Source organism: Cnephaeus nilssonii (genome assembly GCF_951640355.1).
Source record: "Cnephaeus nilssonii genome assembly, chromosome: 5".
In the NCBI taxonomy this organism is placed as follows: domain Eukaryota; kingdom Metazoa; phylum Chordata; class Mammalia; order Chiroptera; family Vespertilionidae; genus Cnephaeus; species Cnephaeus nilssonii.
The window spans coordinates 81023346-81035469 of NC_137076.1; the positions used below are offsets into that span (position 1 = coordinate 81023346).

The 12124-nt window shown below is 41.2% G+C and overlaps 1 protein-coding gene across 6 annotated transcripts in view; it reads left to right on the top strand.

Annotated features, from left to right (window-relative positions):
- Nucleotides 1-12124, top strand: part of LOC307099907 (protocadherin alpha-C2) — a gene marked incomplete at its 5' end in the record, with an annotated part of 168528 nt that overhangs the window by 30806 nt on the left and 125598 nt on the right. Inside the window, one exon of one of the 6 annotated variants that reach the window (XM_079772001.1) lies at nucleotides 1417-3771. The exons of 4 other annotated variants lie outside the window; for them this stretch is intronic. In XM_079772001.1, the coding sequence (XP_079628127.1) occupies nucleotides 1417-3771 (2355 nt within the window). Of the gene's footprint in view, nucleotides 1-1416; nucleotides 3772-8324; nucleotides 8415-12124 lie in introns of those variants that run through there. One more of the 6 variants, XM_079772009.1, reaches the window with a different exon arrangement.

Consider the following 12124-nt stretch of genomic DNA (forward strand, 5'->3'; position numbering starts at 1 on the left):
ATTGACACACACAAAAATACTTCAAGTCCCACATATGACTTATACCAGAACTAAGAAAATATATTTGGGATTTATGCTTTATATGTAAAAGTGTCAAGTAATATAATTATTGATGTCCTGGACCCTTTATCTTCACAGTTAAGAAAGATTTTGTAACATTTAAAGAATTCTAAGGAGTATATACTCCAGCAGAATGTTAAATATATTTTCATTAGAAAGTTTGGGGACTTTTTTTTTTTTGGGTGGGGGAAATTTTCTTCTGGCTATATTTATTAAGTGATGTCTAAGTGGTATCATGCAGCAAATCAACTGGAGGGTTCAAAATTCCTATAGCATTAGCCAGTATCCAGGATAAAATTAACACAGAGTTTGCCCAGTTAATAATGTGATTTATTTTCACTGTTTTAATTCTTATTAGAACCCAAACATTTGATGGAGTAGTTTATCTACAGACATTAGGATTTTTATTTGTTGCATAAAGGCAAAGATATGTGAGCTCACAATTTATATCAACATGGACTTATCAATAATAGCAACTTGAAGAAATGATGTCTAGATGAATCTAATTAGAAAATTGTGTCAAGATGTTTACCAAAATTGATTTACTATGATTAAGGCTTCTAGAAAATTTAAATCTCCACATTATGATTTTTCAGTGAACACTAAAGGTAGTTGGGTGATATTGAGAGAAATTAAAGAAATGGATTTTCAGCAATTTGAAAATCAGACTTCCAAAATGGAACTCAGACAAGAATACTATTCAAATAGTTTTAGTTACTTTGAAAATAACATTCAATATTAAAAACTGCCAATAGGAGTATGAATTTGTTTTATGAGTAACATAAAAGTAGTATACATACATAGCATCAAAATAATAAAAACTCAAGAATTTTACATAAAATACATTGAAATATAGAAAAGATAAAAAACTAAAACGTTTAAAGTCAGCTAGTGAATCTATAAAGCCTCCCCCTAAAGAAAATAAATCAACAATATCACTTTAGAAAAGATTGGTGTGGCACTACTTAATTAGTATTGATTTTACAATGTTTAATGAAAATTTATCTTTTATTAAAAATTTAAGGATATATTTTGATTGGAGATAATGGAAATAAGGAATACCCGAGTCATTGAAATGAGGAAATATTTAACAAATGTAAGGAAAATAAAGTATATCAAGGTAAAATACTCACCCTTTCATCCACATGATGGCGCTGGAAACCGCGTTTTTTATTTTATTTTTAAACAAAGGAATACAGTGAGTTTACATTCCTTAGAAAAAGGCCACTCCATTTTTTCCTCAGCGGCTGAAGATGAAAAGGTGAGCAAATAAAAATTAAAGCAAATTGGGAGTTAATTTTCCCAAAGCTATTGTGTGGCAGTGCAAAAACATTTGAAAATCGCACCGAATTTGCGATGGTATATTCCCAGAGAAGAAGTACGGGAGCCCGGCGTCTGCTGTTCTCACTTGTGCTCATCGCAGCCTGGGAGGCCGGGAGCGGCCAGGTCCACTACTCCGTCCAGGAGGAGGCCAAGCACGGCACCTTCGTGGGCCGCATCGCGCAGGACCTGGGGCTGGAGCTGGCGGAGCTGGTGCCGCGCCTGTTCCGGGTGGCGTCCAAAGGCCGCGGGGACCTTCTGGAGGTAAATCTGCAGAATGGCATTTTGTTTGTGAATTCTCGGATCGACCGCGAGGAGCTGTGCGGGCGGAGCCTGGAGTGCAGCATCCACCTGGAGGTGGTGGTGGAGAGGCCGCTGCAGGTGTTCCACGTGGAGGTGGAGGTGAAGGACATTAATGACAACCCGCCAAGGTTCTTGCGACAAGAACAAAGATTATTTATTTTAGAATCAAGAACAGTAGATTCCAGGTTTCCGCTAGAGGGCGCATTTGATATGGATATCGGAGCAAACGCAGAATTGAGATACAAGTTAAATTCTAATGAATATTTTCATTTGGATGTGAAAACAAGTGAAGAAGAAACAAAATCTTTAGAGCTAGTATTGACGAAGCCAGTAGACAGAGAAGAAATCCAAGAACTTCGCTTATTATTGATTGCAGTTGATGGAGGAAAACCTGAACTAACAGGTACTGTTCAGTTATCGATTAATGTATTGGATGCAAATGATAATGCCCCAGAATTTGATAAATCAATTTATAACGTTAGATTACTTGAAAATACACCGAATGGGACGTTAGTTATTAAATTGAACGCCTCAGATGCAGATGAGGGTATTAATAAGGAAATAGTGTACCTCTTTAGTAATCTTGTTCTTGATAATGTAAAATCTAAATTTACAATCAATTCTAATAGTGGGGAAATAACGGTTAAGGGAGAACTGGATTATGAAGACTGTAATTTATATGAAATCAACATCGATGCTGTAGATAAAAGTACATTCCCATTAACTGGACACTGCAAAGTAATAGTGAAACTCTTAGATGAGAATGATAACACTCCAGAGATGGCCGTAACTTCCCTATCTCTGCCTGTCAAAGAGGATGCTCCACTGGGCACTGTCATTGCTTTGATCAGTCTGTCCGACCGAGATTCCGGTGCCAACGGACAGGTGACCTGCACCCTGTCGCCACACGTTCCCTTCAAGCTGGTGTCCACCTTCAAGAATTACTATTCATTGGTGTTGGACAGCGCCTTAGACCGCGAGAGTGTGGCGAACTATGGGGTGGTGGTGACAGCGCGGGACGGGGGCTCGCCTTCGCTGTCGACCACAGCTAGCGTGTCCGTGGAGGTGGCCGACGTGAACGACAACGCGCCGGTGTTCGCGCAGCCCGAGCACACGGTGTTCGTGAAGGAGAACAACCCGCCCGGCTGCCACATCTTCACGGTGTCCGCGCGGGACGTGGACGCGCAGGAGAACGCGCTGGTGTCCTACTCGCTGGTGGAGCGGCGGGTGGGCGAGCGCGCGCTGTCGAGCTACGTGTCGGTGCACGCGGAGAGCGGCAAGGTGTACGCGCTGCAGCCTCTGGACCACGAGGAGCTGGAGCTGCTGCAGTTCCAGGTGAGCGCGCGCGACGCGGGCGTGCCTCCTCTGGGCAGCAACGTGACGCTGCAGGTGTTCGTGCTGGACGAGAACGACAACGCGCCTGCGCTGCTGCCGCCTGGGGCGGGCGCTGGGGGCAGCGCGGTGAGCGAGCTGGTGTCGCGGTCGGTGGGCGCGGGCCACGTGGTGGCGAAGGTGCGCGCGGTGGACGCGGACTCGGGCTACAACGCGTGGCTGTCCTATGAGCTGCTGCCGGCGGCGGGTGGTGCGCGCAGCCCGTTCCGCGTGGGGCTGTACACGGGCGAGATCAGCACGACGCGCGCCCTGGACGAGGCGGACGCACCGCGCCAGCGCCTGCTGGTGCTGGTGAAGGACCATGGCGAGCCGGCGCTGGCGGTCACGGCCACCGTGCTGCTGTCGCTGGTGGACAGCGGCCAGGCGCCCAAAGCCTCATGGCGAGAGTCCTCTGGCCCCGCGAGCGCGGAGGCGACACTAGTGGACGTGAACGTGTACCTGATCATCGCCATCTGTGCGGTGTCCAGCCTGTTGGTGCTCACGCTGCTGCTGTACACGGCTCTGCGGTGCTCCGCGTCGCCCACGGAGGGCGCGTGCGGGCCGGGGAAGCCCGTGCTGGTGTGCTCCAGCGCGGTGGGCAGCTGGTCGTACTCACAGCAGAGGCGGCAGAGGGTGTGCTCTGGGGAGGGGCCGCCCAAGACGGACCTCATGGCCTTCAGCCCCAGCCTACCTCAGGGTCCCAGCTCTGAAGACAATGTGAGTCTCAAATATTTTATTCATGGCTATTTTCGTCATGTCTTTCATATTTAATGTTTAATATTTCTTTCAGTCTTTTTTATTTTAAATTATAGCTTTGTACTTACCATTCCTTTAGGTGTAAGTTATCTGTTGGTACTATCATATTTACTTAAAATTGCCCTAGCTGGTTTGGCTCAGTGGATGGAGCCTTGGCCTGCAGACTGATGGCCCCCGGTTCGATTCCAGTCAAGGGCACATCCCCAGTAGGGGGCGTGTGGGAGGCAACCAATCAATGATTCTCTCATCATTGATGTTTCTATCTCTTTCTCCTTTCCTCTCTGAAATCAATATAAATATATTTTAAAAATACGCTTATATTTAAAATTAATTTTGGTTTGTTGGAGAGAATTGCTTTACATTATAGAGTTTATTTCAGTAATATTCCTCCTATTTATGAGTTTTTTATGGTTGTAGTTAATGGATTAATTCTTTCCATGCTAGAAAGTGTTTCTGGAATTAAATTTTTATAAATATTTTAATTTTCAATCTTAGGAAATGTAGGAAAATACTTGTAAGGCATATATTTGGAGCTACTTTTGTTCTCAAAGCCTCATATTATGGTACATCAAATATTTTTACGTCATTGAATTAGTTTTCCTTTTGTTCTCCGTTGAATATCAATTATTTCAGTATTTTGTTACACGAATTTAATTTATGTTTTTCAGTAATATTTGAGTACTGAATAATTCTTTTTTCTTTATTGATTAAGATATTACATATGTGTCCTTATCCCCCAATGGCCCCCCCCCCGAATTATTCTTTTCAAGTTTATCTAAACAGTTAGGCTTGCATGCTCATGATGAATTTATAGTTTAATATTTTTAGCTTGAATTGTTTCATTTTATTCATTCTTTAATAGGAAATACATTTACATGGTTTAAAATGTTTCCCTCCCATCTCCAATATCAAGCCACTTAATACATCTTGTTGAGTATTTCAAATATTGCAATACCTTGGTTATCTTTCTGGAGATGTTTTCTTTATATACAAATAAACTGCCCTCTCCCATATATTCATTTATTCCATAGTATTCATTTTGCTTTTCCTCTTGTTTTCTTCAATCAATATATCTTCAATCAATAAGTAATGACAAATTGTTACTTAAGGGGATGTCTCATATTTCTTCCCAGATCTATGGTGTCCCATCTTGTAGATATATCATTATTTTTCCTCATTAACACCAACATTTAGTGGAACAATGATTAGCTTTTGCCTAACTTGCATTTTTAAAATTTATAATTTATGTTGGTGAGATATCATTGTGAAATCTCATAGTAAGGACAATATTAACATTTCTAAATTAAAATGTTGGTACTGCCCTGGCCGGTGTAGCTTAGTTGGTTGGGCATCATCCCATGCACCACGTGCACCAAAATGTATAAGGCTGGATCCCAGTTAGGGTGTGTGTAGGAGGCAGCAGATTGATGTTTCTCTCGCACATCAATGTTTCTCTCTCTCTCTCTCTCCCTTCCTCTCTCTAAAAATCAATGAAAATTTTTGTACTTATGGTTGCTTTTTTGTTTTCTGATTAAAAAAATAAGTGTACCATGATACAAACTTCCCTCTTGAGTTGGTTGCTTACCAATACAGTGATGTATAACAAAGCTGTACATTTGAATCTACCATAGGCAAGGGTACGCTCTATCTCAAATACAGACAATATTTTTTCTACACTTGTTGAAAAAACAATGTGGGTTTAGCAGGTAGTTAATATTTCACATTTTGTATGATAAAATGTCAATTTCCATTTTTAATGCTTTGTCTATTTCTTGCATTCTCACATGTATTTAATTTTATAAATACACTTGTATCATACTATTCAAATATTTTGAATATCCCATTACTTTGGGGGAAATCCTAGATATTGAGAAGGGAGTTCTCACCAATTTGTTAGGAATTGGCAGATTTTTAAAAATCAAGTTAATTTAGTTGTAAAATAGAAATTCTTTGATTTATGTTATAACTGAAATCTTTCTTTGGGAGAGGAAGTTATTCATAGATTGACTATGCCTTTTTTCTATACATAATATTCTCCCTTAACTAGAATGAATTATTTTTAAAATAGATTTTATTGATTTCAGAGAGGAAGGGAGAGAGAGAGAGAATGATAGAAACATAAATGATGAAAGAGAATCATTGATTTCCTGCCTCCTGCACACCCCCTACTGAGGATGGAGCCCGAAACCCTGCCCCAACTGGAATGAACCTCCTGGTTCATAGGTCCACGCTCAAACACTGAACACTGAGCCACACCAGCCCCGCTAGAATGAATTATGTATTTTTGGAAATAACTGAATACATATTTAAGCTGTTTCTCATGAGAGGACCATTTTACTTTTCCATGTTAATTTATTTTACATAAATGAATTTAGAAACATTGTATAATTTTCTATTTAAGCCAATAAACAGAATTATTAAAACTATTATACTTAATAGGATTACATTATAAGCTTTCTGGAAGTTGCTAGGAACTGCAATGGAAAGAGGCTTGATACTTAATTTTAATTAACAAATTAGAAAGTTGAAATTTGAAGAGACTTTATTTATGGCAAAATTTATGAAACACCTTAACCACTATTGAAACACTTTAATAATAAGACTCAATATATCTTTTGTCAAGTCTTAATCTTCCTGCAAGCAAAGGACCCTTTTCTTTTGGGGTTATTTTTGGTTAGCAAATGAACTATTTGTTTATTCAAAATAACTGCAATAGCAATAGGAAGTTAGTGATAAGAGCTACTACATAGATCTAGGTTATAATTTTAAGGTGTAACTTATTGGGGAGAGCTTTGATTACAGTTGTCTTGATGATTTTACAAGTATATCAGAATTTTGATAGAAGGTGTATGTTGGCATGTGTCCATTTGAGAAGTCTCTTTTTGTGACTCTGATTTCTCCTTTTGAGAAAGAGTGTAATCACCTCCAGCTGATGACATTAAGAATGAATTCATGGTGAAATTTAAATTTGGGCTTTACTTTGATATGAAGGTAACATTTTTACAGGCAAAGATGGAAGTAATTTTATAAAAACAGCTTGAACAAATATTGTATTGAAGAAGAAAACAAGTGATCTATATTGTATGTAAAATGGAATTCACATTGGGGAGTAGTTGAAAATAACAATGGAAAAGTTAGCTTGTCCTATATCAGGTCATGTAGAAGTGATTCTAATTTCTCGGAATTTTTTAATTTACTGCAATTCAATAAAAGTTGTAGTCATGAAGATAAATATGATGATATGTGAAAAGAAAAATGGACTGTAGGCAGACATTGAATAGGGCATGTAAGGAAGAAGATGTAATAAAAGAAATCATATTGGTGATACGGAGAATGTTCGTGCCATTTAAAAATAAATGAAAATATTTTAAAATAAAATGAAAATTTAAAGTGTTGAATTTGGGGGTTATTAATGATTTCTCTTCATATCCTTCAAATTGTAATTAAATTATTTTCCAAACCTCTTTTCATTGCAGTTCCTAGCAATTTTCAGCATGTATGGGTGAAAATGACAATTATAACCATAGAAATGAGAGAAGATGTGGGTTTGGAAATATCTTCAATAAAACTCTTAATTGAAACATTGGAGGTGGACGGGAACACTTAAAGAAAAGCATATGAAAGGTTGAGGTTGAGAGAAAAATATGAGGCTATTTATGAGCAACTGAAGGATCACAGCATCAGAAAACAATGGGTAGAGATTTCACTAGAATTAGTAATGATGGGGAAGTATATGAAGGGAAATGTTTTAAGGGGGAGGCCTAATATAAACTACAGAGAAATTTATAAATGCAGAGAATATAAATATACACTAAAATATTTATCATCCATTATCAAGTAAAAGAACCATCCACAGAAGTATTTGATATTCATTGAACAAAGAAAGAATGGACTTCAATAATCTATAAGGTTTTAAAATTTTGGATAAAATTTGTTCATTTAAAATTACATTCTTTTCTCAGAGAAAAATATAACGGCATGTCTGATGACTGAAATATATGAAAATGTTTTTTTCTGTATGTAAAAAGTGTAGGATAGTTTGCACTTCTAATTCCCAAACCTCGTTCGAATGACTCTTAAATTTTCTAAATTGATTGATATATAAATTATTGGAAGGAAAGTTGTTTCACTATGAAAAAGTTGCTCCTTTACCCTACTCTAAATTATAAAAGAAGTCAGACAAGATGAAACCGACTCTGCAAATGACAAACATGAGGAGATTTACTATTAAAGTAAGGCAAAAGGAGACTTTTAAAAAAAATTCAAAGAACTAGAGCGTAGCGCAGTTATATGAATTCATTTCTTACTTACCCCTTGGATCCGCATGATGTCGCTGTCTACCAGGAAGTTACATCTAGCTAGTATTCAAACACATTCTTCCTATTACTGCATCCTTCCACCAGTGCTGAATGATGGCAGGCGCAGAAGATTTGCATTAACAGACTTGGATCATACAGTATTTCATTTCAATGCCGAGAGATCTTCTGTTGGAAATAAAACAACAAGTATTTGACATGGTTATTACCCCGGAAGGCCGACTGGGATCTCGGTGTCTGCTGCTCTCGCTTATGTTCCTTGCAGTCTGGGAGGCTGGGAGCGGCCAGGTCCACTACTCGGTCCCGGAGGAGGCCAAGCACGGCACCTTTGTGGGTCGCATCGCGCAGGACCTGGGGCTGGAGCTGGCGGAGCTGGTGCCCCGCCTGTTCCGGGTGGCGTCCAAAGGCCGCGGGGACCTTCTGGAGGTAAATCTGCAGAATGGCATTTTGTTTGTGAATTCTCGGATCGACCGCGAGGAGCTGTGCGGGCGGAGCCTGGAGTGCAGCATCCACCTGGAGGTGGTGGTGGAGAGGCCGCTGCAGGTTTTCCATGTGGAGGTGGCGGTGAACGACATTAACGACAACCCTCCTGTGTTCCCGGTAAAGGAACAAAGAGTGCTTATTTATGAATCTAGGCTGCCAGATTCTCTGTTTCCACTAGAGGGCGCTTCGGATGAGGATGTTGGTGTAAATTCCATTTTAACCTATAAACTCAGTTCCAGTGAATATTTCACGCTAGATGTGAAAACAAACAGTGATGATAATACACAAATTGGACTCGTGTTAAGGAAATCTTTGGACCGAGAGGAAACTCCTGAACATAATTTATTGCTCATGGCCACTGACAGAGGCAAACCTGAGCTCACTGGCAGCGTCCAGGTGCTGGTCACTGTGATGGACGTGAATGACAATGCTCCCAGTTTCCAACAGTCTGAATATGAAGTAAGAATATTCGAAAACTCAGACAACGGAACAGTAGTTATCAGACTGAATGCTTCTGATCCTGACGAAGGAATTAATCAGGAGGTTTCTTACTCTTTTAATAGCTTTGTTCCACCCATGGTTATTGACCAGTTTAGCATCGATTCAAAGAGTGGAGAAATAAAAATTCGAAATAATTTGGATTTTGAAAAAGTGAGTTCCTATAAAATCCGCATTGATGCCACGGACAGAGGCCACCCACCGATGGTGGGTCATTGTACAGTTTTGGTAAAAGTCTTAGATATTAATGATAACGCCCCTCAGATTTCCTTGACTTCAGTGTCCTTTCCAGTCAGTGAAGACGCTCCGCTGGGTAGTGTGATTGCCCTAATCAGTGTATACGACCAAGATGCTGGCGTCAATGGCCAGGTGACCTGCCTTCTGATGCCCCACGGGCCCTTCAGGCTGGTGTCCACCTTCAAGAATTACTATTCTCTGGTGCTGGACAGCGCCCTGGACCGCGAGAAGGTGTCACACTACGAGTTGGTGGTGACAGCGCGGGACGGGGGCTCGCCTTCGCTGTCGTCCACAGCCAGCGTGTCCGTGGAGGTGGCCGACGTGAACGACAACGCGCCAACGTTCACGCAGCCCGAGTACACGGTGTTCGTGAAGGAGAACAACCCGCCCGGCTGCCACATCTTCACGGTGTCCGCGCGGGACGTGGACGCGCAGGGGAACGCGCTGGTGTCCTACTCGCTGGTGGAGCGGCGGGTGGGCGAGCGCGCGCTGTCGAGCTACGTGTCGGTGCACGCGGAGAGCGGCAAGGTGTACGCGCTGCAGCCTCTGGACCACGAGGAGCTGGAGCTGCTGCAGTTCCAGGTGAGCGCGCGCGACGCGGGCGTGCCTCCTCTGGGCAGCAACGTGACGCTGCAGGTGTTCGTGCTGGACGAGAACGACAACGCGCCTGCGCTGCTGCCGCCTGGGGCGGGCGCTGGGGGCAGCGCGGTGAGCGAGTCGGTGTCGCGGTCGGTGGGCGCGGGCCACGTGGTGGCGAAGGTGCGCGCGGTGGACGCGGACTCGGGCTACAACGCGTGGCTGTCCTATGAGCTGCTGCCGGCGGCGAGTGGTGCGCGCAGCCCGTTCCGCGTGGGGCTGTACACGGGCGAGATCAGCACGACGCGCGCCCTGGACGAGGCGGACTCGCCGCGCCAGCGCCTGCTGGTGCTGGTGAAGGACCATGGCGAGCCGGCGCTTATGGCCACCGCCACCGTGCTGCTGTCGCTGGTGGACAGCGGCCAGGCACCTATGGCCTCATCGCGATCGTCTTATGGCACCGCGAGCGCGGAGGCGGCGCTGGCGGACGTGAACGTGTACCTGATCATCGCCATCTGCGCGGTGTCCAGCCTGTTGGTGCTTTCGCTGCTGCTGTACACGGCTCTGCGGTGCTCGGCGCCCCCCACTGACGGCGCAAGCGAGCCTCGGAAGCCCGTGCTGGTGTGCTCCAGCGCGGTGGGGAGCTGGTCGTACTCGCAGCAGAGGCGACAGAGGGTGTGCTCTGGGGAGGGGCCGCCCAAGACGGACCTCATGGCCTTCAGTCCCAGCCTACCTCAGGGTCCCAGCTCTGCAGACAACGTGAGTCTAAAGAATTTTTATTTTCAGCTTTTTAAAAACGCAGTCTTTTAGGTTTTCTGCTCAAATATTTTTATATAATTTACTATATATTTAGTTGATAGATTAATATGTAATTTTATTTTTAATGTTATTGCACTTTTGCACTCTTTATGTTGAATTATATTTATGTTAAATATGCAGTTTTGTTTTCAGAGTATCCAATCTTGTAGATTATAATTGGAAATTTATATTAGTTATTTTTTATTTTTGTGTGAAATTTTTACTAATTGGAATAATGAGTTTACTCTCTGTTTTATAGTGGAAGTCCCTAACTGAATGTTTACATGCCCACACTTTGCTATGAAGTCTTTATAATTGCTTTTTAAAAACAAATTTGACATATTCCATACATTTTTATTTATAAAAACTTATACATTTCAATATCACCTGTTCAATATTGCCTTTTTATGCTTAGTCTAGAACTTGAATTATCTTAATTTTTTCTTATGACTCTAATTTATTTCTCCTTTTCAATCTTCTTTTTCTAGTAACTGACTTCTTTTTAACTTACTCAGCAGTAGTTTTTCTGCTTGCCCATGATGAATATTGTAACTTAAAAATATAGTTTAAATGATATTTCAGTAGTATATTTATTTTGTTCTTTCTTTGTGTATAACAAACATACCCACATTCAAAATGTCAAGTAGTATATAATGACAAGTCTGTCACCTTCAACCATAAACCAATCCTTTAACTCTTCGAATTTCTGAAACATTTTAAATTTCTTTACTTTCCTCCAAGATTTTATATGTATATATACAATCTGCCTTTCTTTTTTTAAAAAAAGCAAGTGCTTACATTTAACCTACTCTTAGTTTTTCTACTATATCTCGGTATTTATGCCATATCATTTCATAAAAAGCTTTCTGGTTGTTTGGTTGTTTTCTCTCTTTTAAATATCCGCATCTTATTTCATTGTATGACTATATAGTGATTTATTCATCCATTTCTATGTTTATACATTACTGGAACAATACCTTACTTAAACAAACTCAACTACGAATATTGTCAACTTTTATAGTTGGTAAAATCTTAGTATACCTTAGAAAGTTATTTTAGGATGTCTGTTTATTATTTTCAGTGTTCTTTTACATAAAGGTAGAGATGCCCATATTCAATGGAATTATTTACCATTGAGCAGTAAAATGCATCCACGCAGTCAGAACAAATGTGCTCCTCTTGTTGAAAGAATAGTCAAATTTGTAGAAAAACCTATAAATAACTCTTGATGATGATGGTAATTGTAATCCTATTTTTTATTGCTTTATTTTTATTTTCACATACATATACTCTAAAAACCATTTCCCAAGAATATTTGAAGAAAAATTTAAAATTCTACTTTTGGGGTGGGGGAGTGACTAGAAGTTGATATGAAATCCCCCTCCATACTCCAATCTTTATCCACC